Source organism: Sapajus apella, unplaced genomic scaffold, assembly GCF_009761245.1.
Source record: "Sapajus apella isolate SASKATOON/1434 unplaced genomic scaffold, GSC_monkey_1.0 scaffold4, whole genome shotgun sequence".
Taxonomy (NCBI): Eukaryota; Metazoa; Chordata; class Mammalia; order Primates; family Cebidae; genus Sapajus; species Sapajus apella.
The window spans coordinates 8,183,951-8,204,069 of record NW_022436944.1 but is presented as its reverse complement, the minus strand read 5'-3'; the positions used below and the strand labels follow the sequence as shown (position 1 = coordinate 8,204,069).

At 37.1% G+C, this 20,119-nt stretch overlaps 1 protein-coding gene across 2 annotated transcripts in view; it reads right to left on the bottom strand.

Moving 5' to 3' along the window:
- Positions 1 to 4,675: 4,675 nt before the first annotated feature.
- KPNA4 (karyopherin subunit alpha 4) overlaps positions 4,676 to 20,119 on the bottom strand; it is a 66,092-nt gene continuing 50,648 nt past the window's right edge. For both annotated transcript variants that reach the window (XM_032261860.1, XM_032261865.1), the window contains 4 exons: positions 18,368 to 18,439; positions 16,476 to 16,638; positions 13,656 to 13,750; positions 4,676 to 10,921 (listed from right to left, as the gene is read on the bottom strand). In XM_032261860.1, coding sequence (XP_032117751.1) covers positions 10,823 to 10,921; positions 13,656 to 13,750; positions 16,476 to 16,638; positions 18,368 to 18,439 — 429 coding nt within the window. In that variant the 3' untranslated portion in view covers positions 4,676 to 10,822. The remainder of the gene's footprint in view (positions 10,922 to 13,655; positions 13,751 to 16,475; positions 16,639 to 18,367; positions 18,440 to 20,119) is intronic.

Genomic DNA, 20,119 nt, shown 5'->3' with positions numbered 1-20,119 from the left:
TTAAGCTGGGTGTGGTGGTTCATGCCTGTAAGCCCAGCATTTTGGGAGCCTGAGGTGGGAGGATTGCTTTAGTCCAGGAATTTGAGACCAGCCTGGGCAACATAGCAAGGCCCTGTCTCTTCAAAAAATTTAAAGAAATAGCTGGGTGTGGAGGAACACATCTGTAGCACCAGCTACTTGGGAGGCTGAGATAGGAGGATCACTTGAGTTCAGGAGGTCGTGGCTGCAATAAGCTGTCATCACATCACCGCACTCCAGTCTGGGTGACTAAGTGAGACCCCGTTTTAAAAAAAAAAAAAAAAAAAAAAAAAACATTAAGCCAGGCAGGGTGGCTAATGCTTGTAATCCCAACACACTTTGGGAGACAGAGTGAGACCTCATCTCTATAAAATATATACACACACAGTCTTTCCACAATCCATCTTCAACAAAGATCACAGTGATTTCTTTAAGAGTCCATTTTTGACAATGATACTCTCATACTTAAAATCTTAAGTCCCTCCTTCTAAACAAAGTGTATTGTGTGTTGGTCTGCCACCTTCCCATTATTACCTGCTGTGAACTTTTAGACTAAAAATGATTCCATTTTTCCCTTCCCCGACATTGCTCGCAGAGGAATGCTCTTTTTTCCACTTCATTTTGTTAAGTCCTGAGTCACTCAGGAGGTCCTATCTCCCCTAAGTCTGGGCTACGTATCCATCCTCTTTCTCACCATAAATCTATTTATTTAGTCATCTAAAGAATATTTGTGCTCTATATTCCAAGCAATGCGCTATATAGTACCTGTTATAATCTAGTAACGTAAGAATTTTAATTGTGAACTTCAATGTGCTCTGAAGAAAAGGAATGGAATTCTGGAACTGTATTAAATGAGGACGAGCTGAAAAGCCAGTGCAGTTGAAACACAGAGTAGTATGCATGAGAAGTAGCTAGAGAAGTAGGCAGGGGCCAGAAAATGAAAGACTATAACCACGTTAATGATTTTTACTTGAATCAAGGATATGTGAACACAAGTTACTTATATTAAGGAACCATTAATTTTTAAAAGGGTTCATAAGAGTACTGTAGTTATGCTTTAACATTTTTTTTAGAGATACGTAATGTTTGGGATTTGCTTCAAAATGATCCTAAGGAGACAAGAACGGTGAGTGGGCTGGTGATGCAACAAACTGGACCACGTGTTGATGATTGTGGAAACTGGGTGATGCATACAGGGGGATTATCTTATTCTAATTCTGCACTTACTTGCAATTTCCAATAATTTAATCAAGAGAAAAATAGATGGCTTTTATTCTAAAAAAGGTGAAAAGATATCAACAGTAAGAATGATCTGAACACTCAGATTTGATTTCAGAAAGATCACGCTGTCTTCATTGCAGACATCAGAAGAAGGGAGTCAAAGTGGCTGTGAGAGACCATCTTAATAGACTTAAATGATTCAAGAAAAGAAATGATGGTCAGACTAAGGAGGTGAAAATGGAAATAAGTGAAGCAATGCAAGAGCCATTTTGGAGAACTTTAGTGTTAGGGCAGGTGACATTCACTGTGACAGGAAACAATGCAAGAAGATCATGTTTGGGGGTGGAAGAGAAAGACATGAGCTTAATCTTGGATGAGAGTTGCGGTTGCCTTTCAGATAAGTGAACATTTCAAGGAGTCAATATGGAGATTTCAGAGAAAGACAGTACTCAATTAGGGATCAGTAGTATGTCACAGATCATCTTTAAAGTGTGGTCATCACAGAATAAAAGGAGTTTGAGAAGAGAAACTTAGTTGAGGTTTGAAAAACTAATATTTAATGACCAGGGTAAAAGACCACTGCTAGAAAGGAGACAAAATTGCTGGGCAGAGGTCTGAGGGCATAGGGAGGTGGCAGTGACTGGAGGAAAAACAATGTGGTGGTGTGAAAATCTAGAAGGGAGTGGTGACGTGCCTAGTGTTTGAGTCAAGACAAAGACAAAAACTGCTCATTTAATTCAGTAACACACAGGCTGGTGATTTTTCAAGGGCTTTATGGAATGAGTTGAGAAGTGAATGGAATTTGAGCAACTGGAGAGAGCAAGCAAACTTACATGAACTTTGGCTGTGATTTTAAGGGGAGGATGTAGTAGCTGGATGTTGAGCTTTCTTAACACAAAAATTTCGGCATGTTTAAATGTTAATGGGTTTAAATGTTAATGTTTAAAACATTGAAGGGGCACAGTTGAATATAAAAGGGAAAAATCATAATTCATGGTGTGAAATTCCTAAGTAGCAGGAGATAGGATGGCAAGACAGTAAGACTACCTTGGTTATGAGGAAAGCTCCTCTAATGGAAAAGTAAGGAGTGAAAGATTGATATCTAAGTGGGTTTCTAAGCTGGAAGTGAACTAACAGAGTTCCTTTCATATAGTTTCTCTTTGCCACTGCCCCCCAATGAAATAGGAAACGTCATCTATTAAGAGTGAGGGGGAAGCAAGGAGTTATAGGCTTGAAAAAATTAACGTCTAAATAGTTGAAGAAAGTTTAAATTTGGAGGTAGTGAATTTAGAGATACCAAGTCTAAATTTTGTGTGTGCTCCATCACATACTCTAATGTGGTACCAAAGCAATTGTTTGCCTAATGTATCATGTACATTGCTTTTATCATGCTTTCATTTACCATGTATCTATCATTGCTTTTTATTTGCCTATTTATGACAGTGTCTCTCCCAGCAAACTAAATTGAGAGTGTGTGCTACATTTAATCAGTTTGGTATCCCTAAGTCCTGGTTTACTGCCTCACCCAATGTAGGTTCTCAGATATTTGTCAAAGGTGGAAATGAGTAACATTTCTGCCTTTACTTGCAACAAACTTTAAAGGGAAGGGAATTTCCCCTAGATTCTATAAATGACTGTTTATTATCTATCTAGAATTATTTTGTATACTTTACATGAATCAAATCATTTAAGCCATGCAAGTAGGTACTATTACTATTTTCCATTTTTCAGATGAAGAAACTGAAGCATAGGGATAACCTCACATACCTAAATAAACCAAAGCATTCTAATAATTTCTTACTATAGCTGACTGACCAAAACAGCAATCAATTAACTTTGCAGTTTGGATAATTTCCTTGTAAAAAATCTTATTATAATAAACTTATTTCAGTAAGTGACCCATACAGTATTTCCAAAAAATAAATTATCAATAGTGTTAGATGGTATTAGGTTACCTCTGCTTCACAGTATATAAAACTGGTATTTGGAAACCACATGAAGATCCATTTCAATATCCTATGGATGTCAGATATCCAGACCAGACGCTGGGTAAAGTACCAAAAGTGAGTAAAAGTAAATAAGGAAATGGGCATTCATATGACAAGTGATGAAGTATCTTTCCTTTCTATAGAACGCTTTCTAAAACTCAGATGCAATGAGGCAAATGTAAAAACTGCAGATTGAAGGCTTCTAGAGGTAGTCACTACAATGAGTTCATCTGAGAAGTTGCATCATTATCACAAGCGTTTATTGAGGGCCCGTAGAGCTCATGGTACCTTCAGTGTGTTTACAGAACTTTGCTTATATGCCGACCTTGCCCTTAAGGAGCTTACAATCTACTGGAAAGATGGAGAAACTCAGATGTAATAGAGCAATGAATGAACAGATACTACAGAAAAATTATCATAAATGTAAAACACATACTGAAAAATGAGGGTTAATGGGGATGGCAAGGATGGCAGGTAGTCCTGGATTTACTCCTGACTTCCTGAAGGAGACAAGTATCTAGAACATTCAAGGACATAAAGTGCGGTTGAGAAAGCCAGGATGCAAACAAACACTTCCTATCTGCTGCCTGCAGCTGAGAATTGCAAAATCAATACAGGGATAGAGGTAATGGGGGAAAGAAACTTTTTAGCATTCTTTCAGCACTTCTGATTCTGACTCAGACTGGAACAAAGTCACCATTTAGGTAACTTAGCTATCCTAGATAATCTAAACTGGTTCAAAGGAAAAAGATTTTAAAAATCAGTTTGGCCGGGCGCGGTGGCTCAAGCCTGTAATCCCAGCACTTTGGGAGGCCGAGGCGGGTGGATCACGAGGTCAAGAGATTGAGACCATCCTGGTCAACACGGTGAAACCCCGTCTTTACTAAATATACAAAAAATTAGCTGGGCATGGTGGCGCGTGCCTGTAATCCCAGCTACTCAGGAGGCTGAGGCAGGAGAATTGCCTGAAACCAGGAGGCGGAGGTTGCGGTGAGCCGAGATCGCGCCATTGCACTCCAGCCTGGGTAACAAGAGCGAAACTCCGTCCCCCACCCCCCAAAAAAAAAAAAAATAAAAATCAGTTTGTCTGTATGAGTTCTATATACAATTTAGTCTTAACTAAAAGGTTAGGATGACTAGCACTTCCACTATGCTAACGACTACTGAACTGAACATAATACAGACACGGCAGAAGTGCAAACTATCAGTGATACACATTGTGTACTGCAATGGGGCTTACTAGATTTGTGGCAGAATATACCTGTTTATGAAAGCAGCACATTGGCAAGTAAAAACGGAAATGGAGGTAGAAATATACCTAGAATACGTGATGTTTTATGCAGCTGAACAGGAGGACAACCTTGACGACAAAAGAATTATGGTAATACCATAGTGACTAAGGTTATCTTGATTCCCTCCACCACAGTTATGAATCAAAATATGGAGTCTTTTTTTTTTTGGAAAGGGAAATACCCTCTTCTAGCTGAGTCCAAGAGTTTGGATATTACTGTGCCTAAAAATAGTAAAATGGTGGCCAGGTGCAGTGGCTCATACCTGTAATCCCAGCATTATGGGATGCCAAGGCAGGCGTACCATCTGAGGTCAGGAGTTGGAGACCATCCTGGGCAACATGGTGAAACCCCGTCTCTACCAAAAATTAGCTGGGTGTGGTGGTGTGCACCTGTGGTCCCAGCTACTCAGGAGGCTGAGGCAGGAGAATCGCTTGAACCCCGGAGGTGGAGGTTGGAGAGCTGAGATCATGCCACTGCACTCCAGCCTGGGCAACAAGAGTAAAGTGGTAACTATGTACAAAGAACAAGGAAAGGTGGCTCACAGGGCTCAAACATCAGAGGAATGGAAAGAACAGGACAATGAGGGAATTATCTGGAAAGCAGGTAACTGGATTGAGCACCACAAGAAGCATGCAGATTTAAGCAGATTATGAGACATTTTAAACAGCTGTTTCAAAGCAAGAGTAAAAACAGGCTGGAAGAAATTTTGGGTAAAATTAGAGTAACATAGTCTAGGAATCCATCAGTTATGGAGATAAGAGGTTAAGATATAGTCAGGGAAAGTAGGATTCATGCTTGAAGTGTAATAGAAAGAAAAACCTAAGTGAAATAGATTACAAATTTCTTTATAAAGAATAAAACTGGAAGAACTGATAGTCTAGAAAGGTGAAGTAATCACCTTTCTAGAGTAGGCAACATATTTAGGGCTACAAAAGGTATACAGTTTGTGGAGAAGGCAAAAATTGGGGCAGGAAATATACATGTCAAGGGAGTACTGCAGTCCTCTGGTAGGAAGTAAATCACAAAGAACCCGTAGCACCATTGACTTTTCAGCTGCTCTTACACCCAGAACAGTAGCCGTCAAGTCAATTTTATTGACAATATAGCTTGACTTGGACATCCTGAGTGAAACTGCTGTCACCTAAATGGCCTGGATTTAGAAGGAATATTTAAAATTATTCGAACTTGTAGGTTAAGTCTTTAGAGGAAAAAATGTTAAAGCTACTTTTCTTATACATGATCTACGTGCTTAGTTTTTATCAATTTGACACTACAGTCCAAATTTGCTTCAGATCACACTGAAATATAGGTTTTACCATGTTCATCTTTTTTTTCAGCTTCCTTTAAGAATTAAGACTGGTTGGGCGCAGTGGCCCACGTCTGTAATCCCAGCACTTTGGGAGGCTGAGGTGGGAAGATCACATGAGGTCAGGAGTTTGAGATTAGCCTGGCCAATACGGTGAAACCCTGTTTCTACTTAAAATACAAAAATTAGCCAGGTGTGGTAGCGTGTGCCTGTAATCCTGGCTAGTCAGGAGGCTGAGGCAGTAGAATTGCTTGAACCCTTGAGGCAGAGGTCGCAGTGAGCTGAGGTTGCACCACTGCACTCCAGTCTGGGCCACAGAGCAAGACTGTCTCAAGGAAAAAAAAAAATAGACTGCACTAACACCATCAACGTGCATATTGATTAGAAGGCATCTTGTAGCAACTTAAAAAAATTACTGTATACATATTATAAAAACATAATGTATTAATGTGCTTATTAAAAAGTTTAGGGAAAACTTCTTTAAGTGTTCAAAATGCCAAGTTGGTTAGGCATCAATTTGCTAGTAGTGTTTGGGAATATTGTATCAGAGGTCTAGGCAAAATTTTTTCCTCCCTTAATATAAGCTATTGGCTGACATTTAATGAATTTTGCCAATCAGTAAAATAATCAAGGAGTTTTTTAAAAAAAAGTATAAGATATTCATGTACCTTGGCCTTCAAAACAGCCATAAATCTTGAAATTTTATACATAAATGGTAAATCCACCAAATCAGAGGAATTAACAATTGGTATTTTCTTTTGATTAAAGTTGGCCTATTTATAGTTAACTTTAATAGCTACAATGGAAGATTCAATTTTGAATACTCAAAAAGGTCAACTAATTTCAAAACTCTTAGGCAAGCTTCTATAACAATGTTACCCTACCCATTTCTTAGTATACAAAAAAGATCCAAAAAGCTTCATTCGCCTTTTTTTGCATTGTTTCACAAATTTAAATGAATTTAGATTACTTTTAAAATAGTAATTAAAAGCTCTGGGCAGTATGTGAGTTGAGATGTGGGCCTTATTTGGCCCTTAGTAGCTGTGTGAGCTTGGGTAAATCACCTCAACAACTCTATCATCTAAACGGGAGGGCTGGGACAGACTGTAATTCATGGACTCTTATGAATCCCCTTAAACTGTATGGAAAAACTGCATGTGTATGCACTTTTGAGGGAAGCCAGTCCAAAGTTTTCATTAGTTCTCAGAGGCAACCTTGATCCCCAAATAAGCTTGCACTATATAAGGTTATCATTTCTCAACTGTTACAGTTCTAAATAATTTCCTTGTCAGAGGCAGAACTCTAAGATGGCTTCCAAGATTCCCTGGTATACATACTCCATATAAACCTTTCCCTTGACTGTGATCAAGATCTTTGAATATGATGGATATCACCTGTGATTGGACTACAGTGTAGGGCAAAGGTGAAGGGATTTTGCAGGTGTAATGAAGGAACCTCATCAGTCTGGCTTTGGGTTAATCAAAAGGGAGATCATCTGGGTGTGTGCCTGATATAATCAGGTGAGACCTTTAAAAGAGTGATTAAGGCCTTCTCTGAGACCAGAGATTCTCTTACTGGCCTTGAAGAAGTTGCCACGAATTCTTCAGTTGCTAGGCAGTGGATTTTGCCATATGTGCCTAGAAGAGGACCCCCTAGCTTCCGGTAAGACTGCAGCTCTGGCTGACACCTTTATTGCAGCTTTGTGAGACCCTGAGCAGAAGCCCATAACTGGATTCTTGACCAACAGAAACTGTAAAGTAACATATGTTGTGTTTTAAGACACTAAGTTTATGGTAATCATACCACAATTATACAGCAATTAGTCTCTAAAGCCAAAATTTAATCTCTGTAACTTTCTCCTTGAAGAAACTGAGGCAATGGAGAATCCAAAAAGGGTGCTCCATAAATTAATGTTACAATAAACCCAGTCATTTTACAATGCAGTTATACCTTTAAAGAAAAAAAAACTCCTCACCCTATAAAGTGCCGCTGAGGTAAGCCTAAACTAAAAGATCCATTCCCTCGCTCCTCAATTCTTCCAGATGTATTTTTAATGATTGATAACTTTAATTATAGAAATGCTCCAAGTTTGGTCCAGAGCAATGCGGAAGGTATTATTCCCACCATAAGACACAATTACTGAAGTCTTTAAAAATTACAAAGGAATTTATCTTTAAAGATAGATTTTAGACTAGGGCATCTCACACACCTCTGGTATAATATTCTTATTTTTATAGCACTTGAAATGGTCTCAAATCTCAAAAAGACAGTTTAATACATGAAACATCAAGAACATTTAGCTTATTAGGCATATTATTCCATACCTCCATCCCCATCAGAAATAAGCCTGTTAAAAATGAATCAATTTCCTAGATCACTGAAGAATTAAAAAAAAAAAAAAGTGCTTAAATCAGGTAACCGTGAACTGTCAACTGTACTGAAACAATTTCAGAGACAGAAAAGCCCTTCCTAGAATTTCTATTAGAAAAATCAATGTTCCGTATGAGACTATAGGTGGAAATAAAATATTTAAACTACAAGGTAGTCCTTTATACCCAGAGATATTAATATCACCCTTATTTATTTTCCATATCACTATTCTATATAATAATTTGTATATAAAATTTGTATACAAGCTCATTGGCTTAGTTTGAATCCAATATTTTAACTAAAACCCAGAAATTATGTGAAATATTGCTATGTTCACCTTCCAATTACTGAAACCTTCCTTCTGTAAAACCTATGCTTTGTATGCAATCCCTCATTTGGAGCTCTATGTTGAAGATACAGCAATACTCAAAATACAGTTCAAGTTTTCTCAGTCTATTTTACTGGGAGAATGAAGGAAAGTTAAAACCTTGGTTTGGATAGGGAGAAAACAGAAGCACAGATGGTGTCAACTGGACAAATTCAGTGGGCTAAAATATTAATATGTCCATACTGAAATGACAGAACTGAAGAGATTTCTTGTTATGCTGGTTCTAGGTAAAAAGACAAGAAGCTAATGTAAGCCACTGAGTTATACTCTAACACAAAAAAAAAAAATCCACACACCACACACACACACCCCATGTAAAACATTGCTTTAAGTTTTAATGTTTATTTCCCCAAGACAGCCTAGCCTGCACTCTACTTGGATAAATTTTACAAGCTAGTTTTCTGCTGCTTCTAGTTTTAAACTTTAACCATGTTTCTGATGACAAGGAATGCTGCAAAAATACTCTAGTTCAACAAAGAGTTATGATCACAAAATAATTTTTATCCATTCTACAGTGTTTCAGAATTACCAGTTGATTTTTAAACACAAAGTAGATATAGATGCTAATGGTGGCTAATCTGGTATGTTTCTTATAGCAAACTGTTGTTCATGCAACACTTGTGCTCAAAGGGGAAGGCACAGGATTTCCTACAATGAGCCACCTTATAAAGAGTTCTTTTTGTACAAATTAATTTACGTCACATTTAATTTAGTGTGCATAACCTCAAAACTGAGGTATTATTCCAATTTATAAAAACCACTTGCATAACTTTTATGCAAGTTTTAAAAATACAAAGTTTTCTCCCTAAAGTGGCTCAAAATAGATTGTTCATGGCTGCCTACATCTAAGATAAAAAGATTCTAAAACAATTGAACAGATTAGGCATATTATTAAAGGTGTTCAAACCATTACTTGATTTGTACATCTACTCAAACCTCTTCATCGGTCTTTTATTCAGCAGTACATATGCACCAAATTCCATTTTAGAAGTTTCCATATCATTTTCATAGAAAACAAAGTTTGAAAACAAGTAACATTTAAACACAGCACGGTATTCTACCACAACTGAAACTTTTTTCTTCTTCTTCTTTACAGGACTCAACAAAATCTAAAAATGAACTCTATGCTGTAGATTTACCTCATGCAAAGATCTTTATGTTATCTCTGAAAATGAAAAGGATGGCCTTTTTAAGCACATTTTACTGTTTTATACTATTATGGTAACTTGTGTACTGCAACACAGTCTATTTTGAGGGAAATTTATGATTTTTTTCATGCAAAAATCTACACAAATTAGTTTTGATGATATGGAAAGCTTTTCATAGCATCAAACATTCATCTGGTGCAAATGCACAGGGAAACCTTCCTGAAAAGTTTTCTGACTTGAGAAGCAACTAAAAAAAAGGCATACTAGGTAAAGTAAATAAAAACTTAACAACAAAAAAAAGGAGTGGGGTGGGGGGGAGGAGGTAGGAAAGGAGGAAATAGAAAACACAGGTTGCAGAGTAAACTAATGTCTGCTGCTAAACCAGTCTTTGTTTTCATGTCCAGTGTACATTAACACTTATGATCTCATTATTCTGATGATTTACTAGGTTTGTTATCAGCCCCCTGAAGGTGAATCAAGCTTGCATGCGTTCACATACAGCACCACAACCACACTCTCGTACACAGTCACTCCAGGACTAGGAGTCTGCTTCATGAGTGAAGAGCCCTAGATTTCAAAGATGAACCTGGCTCTCCATCACTGAGCCAGACATTCATTCAATACTGTCCATTCACACACTGCTTCATAGCAAGGCCTGGGCTCATTTTCCTTTGACTTATATGGGCAGCCTATTCTCTTTTATGCTTACAAGGCTTGAAGATGACAGTACTGCACTTTCCCCTCAACTGATATAGAGTAAGTCAATGTTCTTTCTCAGGCACTGACGATCTGTGACCTGTAGCCCTTTTTACTTTGAACAACCTAAATAAGCATTCATGTAAAGTTTTCATTACATTTTGCCACTCATTCTCACTCGCACCCACTCGCCATCTTGACCTCATTTGGGCATTTTCTGTGATTCCAAATGAAATCTTCACATTTTCTTTCCCGATTTAATGCAGCAGCAGATCCCATGAGCCAAGCTTGATGGATCAAACCTTTTTTATATATATGTATATATATATATATAGACAGATATATATATATATATATCTCAGTGCTGCATTGTACCTAACTTCCACAACATCTTTCTAAAACTGGAACCCTTCTGTTGGTACATTGGCAGATGAATTGAAACCAAATGTTCCGCCTTGAATTGCCTCTGGAACAAGGCTAGGGTCTTCATCAATCTAGGTGAAAAAAGAAAAAGAATGTGATAGTTTTAAGGTATGTGTAAAGAGTATTATAGTACTAATCCCATTATCCTTAAAAAAAAGGAGAGATGATGAGTGCCAACATTTTAGAAAGTTGAAACACTTAATAAAAGGTTTAATAAACACTTAAAATCCTTTAGAAAGTTGAAACACTAAATAAAAGGTTTTTTTCTTTCTTTTTTGAGATGGCATCTCACTCTGTTGCCCAGGCTGGAGGTCAGTGGCATAAACATGGCTCATCGCAGCCTCAACCTCTTGAGCTCAAGTGATCCTCCCCCCTCAGCCTCCCAAGTAGCTGAGACTACAGGTGTGTTCTACCATACCTGGCTAATTTTTGTATTTTTTGTAGAGATGGGGTTTCACCATATTACCCAGGCTGGTCTCAAACTCCTAAGCTCAAGCAATCTGCCTGCCTTGGCCTCCCAAAGTGTTGAGATTATAGCTGTGAGCCACTGTGCCCAGCCCAAGGCCTACTCTTAAGTTTGTTCTCATTTTGGGGATGCCAAAATGAGAACAAACAAGAATATATGTAAGATGGGCATTTTTCAAAAGAATGAAGGAACAGTAATGATGCCCCTAAGTCTCAAACAGAGCATACACAATTTGGTACTCATTAGTTTCCTTTAATCCTGGGCAAGTACAGCCAGGCATGGTGGCTGATACCTGTAATTCCAGCACTTTGGGAGGCCAAGGTGGGTGGATCATCTGAGGTCAGGAGTTGAAGGCCAGCCTGGCCAACGGGGCAAAACCCTGTCTCTACTTAAAACACAAAAATTAGCTGGGCGTAGTAGCGTATGCCTATAATCCCAGCTACTTGGGAGGTTGAGGCAGTAGAACTGCTTGAACCTGGGAGGCAGAGGTTGCAATGAGTAGAGACTGTGCCACTGCACTGCAGTCTAGGTGACAGAGCAAAACTCCATCTCAAACAAAAAACAAAAAAACCTGGGCAAGTATATAAAGTCAATCACATTAAAAAAATTAATGCCACCACTCTTGGAAAGTAAGTGAATCTTTGGTATATCTTTCAATAGCAATTGGAGACAAATGGTATTTGGGCTTAAAAGATTGAGTATCCCTAATCTGAAAGTCCAAAATCAAAAATACTCCAAAATCTGAAACTTTTTGGGTGCCAATATGATGCTCAAAGGAAATGTTCATTGGAACATTTTGAATTTCAGATGTCCAAGGGATACAAATAATTCAAATATTCTAAAATTCAAAAAAATCCAAAATCCAAAACTCTTCTGGTCCCATGCATTTCAGATAAGGGATACTCAACCTATAACAGTTCTGCTAATAATAGCAATTATATATATTATTCTATATGCTTTACATCTGAAGTGTCCTTTCTGAAATTCCACAATATTACAAACGTGTAGTGTACTTCCTATAAACATGTATTCATCTGAATTATTCTTTTCACAATCTAAGACAAGAACAAAAACTACATGTTGAGGTATTAGAAATTATAAGGTGATTACTAATTAGTCACCAAATTGCAAATTATGATTTTCAAAAGTCCAACTTTAAGACATATGATCAAAGTTACCCTTAAAAGAGTATTCCAGGCTGGGCAAGGTGGCTCATGCTTGTGATCCCAGCACCTTGGAAGGACAAGATGGGAGGATCGTTTGATTCCATGAGTTCTAGATCAGCCAGGGCAACATAGAGAGACCTTGTCTATACAAAAGACTTAACAAATTATCTGGGCATAGTGGCATGCACTTATAATCCCAGCTATTTGGAGGGTGAGGTGGGAGGATCACCAGCTATTTGGAGGGGAGGTTGCAGTGAGCTGTGACTATGCCACTGCACTCTAGCCTGGGCCCTATCTTTAAAAAAAAAAAAAAAAAAAAAAAGCCTTTCTGAATTTTATTTCTGGTTTATTTAACTGGCATTATATTCTAAATAGGACTAAGCTTAGACAACCATAATAGTCTACAATTTTCTTTTCTAGTATTGTCTTTGTAAATGTTCAAACTATACATGCTTAACAAATGTTTAATAACATTCCATTCTTTTCGATAATGTAGAAGGGCATGTAGTAAAAGACTTATTCTTTGAAAAGTTGAGAAATCATTCAAGAAATCCTCTGGTGGTTTCATTGAACCACTATACAATAGGAGCAACTGCTTTAATTTTAGATTTACTTTTCCAAAGAGAAAATACTAAAAATAAGTTAATACTTTTTCACTACTATTAAGAACAATCTGAAGATATTTTTGTATACTATACCTTACATTATATAGTGCCTTATCTTTTTATTTCTATCTTATTTATTTTCACATTTGTTTTTGGTCATGAAATAAAAATAACAGTGACAACTCATTCAAGTGTGGACTGACTATGGTAATAAAAAACTTATTATAGGATATACTAGTATCACTGTTTTGTTTATAAATGTGGTATGCTATTAACAATTTAAAAAAATGAGAATTATAAAGATACCAAGTGAAAATAAAGTCTGATTCATCTAGTTTGGTCAAAAAAGTCCTTATCTTCTTGCCATTAGAGCTAAGATGCCCTGAAGGGATCTTAAAATATTGAAATACTTATGTTTCCAACGCAGGTGACATTGCTGTCATACATCTATTTAAATCCATTCCCAAAAAATACAAACATGTATATGCCCCTAGCTTACTACACATATTATTTCATCCAGATCTATGTTTATATATAAAACAAAGAAAACTACAAAATTATTACATACATCATCTGAAGAGAAGAACTGATCGATGATCTCATAGGCCAATTTGTAGATGTCTTCATTTTCATGATTTTGAAGTTGTTCAATTTTCTCCAGCCCTGCAAGAAATTTTGTAATGTGAAATGACAGTAATATTTAGAGTAGTGACAAGTTGGAATAATCTTTGGAACACATAATCCAATTTCTGAATTGTAAATTATTTGAATTACAGTTTTTGGGAATTTAAAGATGAATCTTAAATATAAAAAAAATGCATAAAGATACAGCATATTCATCCTAAAATTAATAACCGGAGTGTCTAACTGCACGTAAATGTATAAATAAGTAACGAGACATCTACCTATTCATCAGAATATATAACCAATGTTTTTAACCAGGAACAATATGTAAAATTCCATTTGTTAAAGTAAAAAGCAGAATCTTCCTACTTTCCAGCACCTGCCAAGTTTTTCTAGGGAGCGTATATGAAAAAAAATAAAAAAAAACTGATGATTAATAAATATGATGCTTCAGATACCTCTTAAGTTTACTGGAAAATGTTCAAGATCTAACACAGTATATTTCAGTGGAAAAGAGTATTTTCCCTGTAAACATTAATGAGTTTACTAAATTATAGACAGAAACATTAAAAAGTATATACTTAACCTGTTGATATGCAAATTGGATCCTGTTTTAGAGGAAAAACAATTTTAAAGTCTTTGAAAAAAGTGAAATTGCCCCTTCATGAGTGTTCTTCCTCTAGCCATTTCTTAAATGGAGGAAGTTACCTTGGGTTCATTTCTTACCTATACACTCATTTTGGTGATCTTCCCATTAAAAAGTTTAGCTACTATATATAGGCTGAGGACTTGCAAATCTATGGCTTCATTTCTTTTTTGAGCTTAAAAAATTGCATAAAATTCAAATGCTGGAGTAATTCTACCAGGAAATTTCATGGGTACCAAAAACTCAAACTGTCCACAACACAATTACTTGGTGATAATCAACAATACCTTGAAATCTAAGAGAAAGCCCAAGATCCCCTTTCCCTTAATATCCCACAATCAAATCTCAAAAACTTGAAAGTCCATCCATTTCTTAAATCTCCTCATCTCCCCTTTGTCTTTATTATTACTGCTTTTATTTATTATGGCCTAGCCACTATATACCTTTTTTTTTTTTTTTGAGACAGAGTCTCACTGTTGCCCACGCTGGAGGTGCAGTGGCGTGATCTTGGCTCACTGCAAACTCTGCCTCCTGGGTTCAAATGATTCTCATGCTTCACGAGTAGCTAGGATTACAGGTGTGTGCCCTCATGCCTGGCTAATTTTTTGTATATTTATTAGAGACAGGGTTTCATCACATTGACCAGGCTGGTCTTAAACTCCTGACCTCAGGAGATCTTCCTACCTCAGCTTCCCAAAGTGCTGGGGATTACAGGCGTGAGCCAGCCAGCCTGGCCATATATACTTTCTTAACTGGTCTCTTTCTGTCTCCTGTCTCCAAAGGCTTCATTCCCAAGATATCCATGTTCCATCTGAACATACCCATTCCCTAGATGAATCTCACCAATGGCTTGTCACATCCTATGGCACAATCCACTGGGGATTCCTAGGTCTTACCTCTAGTGAGGTGGGTAATGTTCAAGAGCTTAGTATTTTTATTTGAATGTATGAAGATATTTTAGTAATTAAAATCTTTACAAGTTAAAAAAATCAAGTAGTAAAAATAATTAAGTATGCCTACTGTTATTTTTTCTGTTACTTCATCCCTAATTAGTTCTGTAACACTATTTCCCCATCTCTTATTCCTTACTCGAAAGCTATGGATTTTTTTTTATTGTTGTTGTTCTATCAGTCACTTTAGTAACTTTAAATATACCTACCTTCCAGGAGGCTCTGGTACATGGTCTTATTTGGAAACTACTGCCCTAAAGAATAAAGCATCTGCTGTTCCATAAAGCTTGTTAAGACTTCACAGGATGTTAGGTGTGGTGGCTCACGCCTGTTAATCCCAGCACTCTGGGAGGCCGAGGTGGGCAGATCACTTGAGGTCAGGAGTTCAAGACCAGCCTGACCAACATGGTGAAACCCTATCTCTACTAAAAACACAAAAATTAGCTGGACGTGGTGATACAAGCCTGTAGACCCAGCTGCTCAGGAGGCTGAGGCAGAAGAAGGGAGGCAGAGGTTGCAGTGAGATGAAATCATGCCATTGCACTCTAGCCTGGGTGACAGAGTAAGACTGTCTAAAAAAAAAAAAGCCTTCACAGGAGGGTGGTTACTTCTCCAGTTTTGTCTCTTGGTAGTTTCTACCCTATACTGTGTGATTCAGCAACACGGAACTAGTTATAATTTGCTGAACACTATTTCTCACCTCAGACTTTGCTCATGGTGTTATCTCTGCCTGGAACACCTCTCATCCCTTTTTACTTTATTAATCCTTATTCATCTCTCAAAATCCAGCTCAGGTGCACTTCCTGCTTCTTCGAGAATGGATTAGGCATCCCATTTTGTTGTACATTTCTATTAGGGTAATTAGCACATTAAATCAATTCATATTTATCAAGACTAGACTACATGTCTTGAGGGCAATGACTATGTCTTGTTTACCACTAATGTCTTCCCAATAACTTATCACAGTGCCTGTTCAACATATGGCAGCAATTCAGTAACCTAAGCATATGCAAGAGGCTCAACAGGACTGCACATATAGAATATAATATTTACTTTATTCTGTTACTTGAATAACTAAGATAGAAAAATACAGATATGCTATATTACTCAGCAAGTAAAAATTTCAGAGAACATTAAAATGTGGAATAAAAGCTTATAATAAACTTACCTCCACATTCTTCTATAAGATTGCCTATGGTTTCTGCCTCATCTTCAGCCATTTTTAATATATTACTTAGTCCATCGAGTACTACTTGCACAACTTGTGCATCTTTTACAGTCAGCAAGTTGCAAAAAGGTGGGATAACATTTTGCTGGATAAGGTAAGCCACCTGAAGAATAAAAACAACATAAAATAATGCAGTATAGGTAAACTGTGTGTGCCATGTTATCTCACTGAAATAATTTTGATTTTGAAATTTCGAGTACAGAAATATGACCTCATCTCTCTTATGTTAAGTGTGTCTATATTATTAATCTAACCTCCTTTTCTATTAAATTTAGTATCTTTTTTCCTGAACTAAGAAAAAAACAATGTAAAATGAAAATGAAGGAATCACTCAACTGCTTATTAAACATTTCTTCGCCATAAGAAATACTTCCTTCAAATATCTTTTTCCCTTTAAGAGTAAGAAATTATGAAATCAATTAAGGAGGCTGTTAATGGAGGCTGTATGCTATATTTATTTATTTAATATATAGAGTCCAGGTCTCACTATGTTGCCCAGGGCTGGTCTTTAATTCCTGAGCTCAAGAGAGCCTCCTGCCTTGGCCTCCCAAGATGCTAGGATTACATACATGAGCCACTGCACCCAGCCTGGATGCTAGCTTCAAAAAACTCCAATGGTTCAGTGTGACAGCATCCGGTGGCTCTCATATGCCTGTCTATCTCTCAATTCACTATTCTATTGATTTCATAATATTTTCCAATGATTTCAGTATTTCATTAGTTATTTCCATGCATTATATTTTCTATTCTGCTCTGTATTTAGGCTTTTTTGTTACAGTTATCGATTTATTCCTCTTCAGCTCTAAATTTGTTCTTTTAACCTACTCTGAAACAGATCTAAGCTCTTTAAAACTATTTTTCCTTTGCCAGTTGGTACAAGGTTAAGCTTTGTCACCTGCACGACCTGAGAGTGGGTGCCTCTTTCCTAGGCATCTCACATTCCTCACCCTAGTTCCTAAGTCCTAGCCATCTGGTTGAGTTTAATTCCTTGTTTGGTTTGTTGCTGATGAATTTGTTATTGTTGCTGTCTTTTTACTTTTTTTTTTTTGAGATGGAGTGTCGCTCTGTCGCCAGGCTGGAGTGCAATGGCGCCATCTTGGCTGACAGCAACCTCCGCCTGCCAGTTTCAAGTGATTCTCCTGCCTCAGCCTCCCGACTGGCTGGGACTACAGGTGCATGCCACTACACCCAGCTAATTTTTGTATTTTCAGTTGAGATGAGATTTCACCACATTGGCCAGGATGGTCTCTATCTCCTGATTTCATGATCTGCCGAATTTGGCCTCCCAAAGTGCTGGGACTACAGGTGTGAGCCACTGTGCCTGGTCCCTTTTTACTTATTTTTGTTGTTGTTCATTTGTCAGGAGAATCTGTGATGCAGTTTCTTTCCTCCATGTTAACTTAAGAAGTCTGTTCATTCCTAATACTGTTAAAAAAACAAAACGAAAAACTCCTGACTATAGGGACCTCAATTTTACCATGGATTAAAAAATTCTTGTAGGCCAACAAATCAGAAAAAGAACACTTCTCTTCTAGGAAGGATGACTAAAGAAAGTCAAGGTGATACTTCTATGCAAAAAAGTTACATACCTGTTACATAAAAGTTAGTACCTGTTATCTTGCTATTATTTTATTTTATTTTTTTAATAGAGATGGGGTCTCACCGTATTGCCCGGGCCAGTCACGAACTCCTGGCCTCAAGTGATCCTCCAGCCCTGGCCTCCCAAATTGTTGCTATTATTTTAAATTATAACTTACTCAAGTCTAAATCAAAATTATCTGTACTTTTATTTTACCAGTTTTGAGAAATAAATGTTAAAAAGCTCAACTTACTTGATCTTTCCTTCCACTAATTGTTAAGTTACTTATGGCCCAAGCGGCTTCTTTCTGAGTGCCAAAATCCCCCTGTAAAAAAGCAAAGCAAAAGGTTATAAAAACTGCAACATAGAGTAAACTGGAAAAAATGTTTGCTGTGATGATTTTTCAACTGCTTATTTCCCAAGGTCTCCTTTTAGCCTTTCTGTATACATCATTTTTTCTTATTAAGACAATTCTTTGAACTATACTCAATCTACCCTAAATACATGGAGACTCCTTTCTGTGAACTCTCCTGGAAACAGAGTTGATATTACTATTTAATAATATCAAATTAAATGAAGCTGATGATAAAATGAAATAAAAATAGTAAAGAAAAGTTAAAAAAATCTACAATTTTGGCCAGGTGGGGTGGCTCATGCCTGTAATTCCAGCACTTGGGGAGGCCAAGGAGGGTAGACACGAAGTCAGGAGTTGAAGACCAACCTGGCCAACATGGTGAAACCCCATCTCTACTAAAAATATAAAAATAGCTGGGTGCGGTGGCAGGCACCTGTAATCCCAGCTACCTGGGAGGCTGAGGCAGGAGAATCCCTTAAATCTCGGGGGAAGGAGGTTGCAGTGAGCCGAGATCGTGCCACTGCACTCCAGCTGGGGTGACAATTTGAGACTCTGTCTGAAAAAAACCCTACCATTTCACTACAAAGAGTCAAATAAAATAACAAATTCTTTTAACACAAAGCTTTTACACACAAAAGTGTTACCCATCATTAATGAAACCATGATAAAGATGTTATACATTGCCTATCAAATACAAAAGAAATATATTTGTCATTAAAAATTAATATATATATAAACTTCATGTCATTTTTGAGAATTTACCCAGAAAATAGTACAAAGCAAAGTAATAATCCCTTTCTTTATATTGTTATAGCAGCACCATAACAGCCAAAATAAAAAAGCAACTAAAATTCTCAATAAGCATAATTGCCTGGTTATAGTAAATCTACTGAATAAGCAGCTACTAAATATCAAGACAACCTGAAAAAATGCTTATAATGTACTAAAAAACCATATAATAAAATAAATGCAAATTAAAATATCCATGATATCTTCTCTCATATTTATCAGAATAAGAAAATCTAAATATTTGTGTGTGAGGCCAGTAGGAGTATAAAATGGTATAATTCTTATAGGGTGGAATCTGCCCTATAATAGAAAAATTTACATATAAGTTTTTCTGTAGATCCAGTAATCCCAAATATAATTGGGCAAAGACATCAAAAAAACTTACAAGCTATTATTTTTTTGAGACAGGGTCTTGCTCTGTTGCCCAGGCTGGAGTGCAGTGGTGTAATCTCAGCTCATTATAACCTCCACCTCCAGGGTTCAAGTGATTCTCCCACCTCAGCCTCCTGAGTAGCTGGGACTACAGGCATGTACTGCCATGCCTGACTAATTTTTGTACTTTTTGGTACAGATAGGGTTTCACCACGTTGGCCAGGCTGGTCTTAAACTACTGACCTCAAATCATCTCCCCACCTCAGTCTCCCAAAATGCTGGGATTACAGGTGTGAACCTCTGCACTAGGCCACAAGCTATTCTTTAAATAACGATTTAACAACAAAACACTGAAGACATCTCAAATGTCATCAATAATAGATTAACTTAATACATTATAGTGCATCCGTACAATGCAGTACTATGCAGCTATGAAAGGAGTAAGAAAAACAAGGAATAAGTAAAAAAGGAATAAGGAAGCTCTTATAT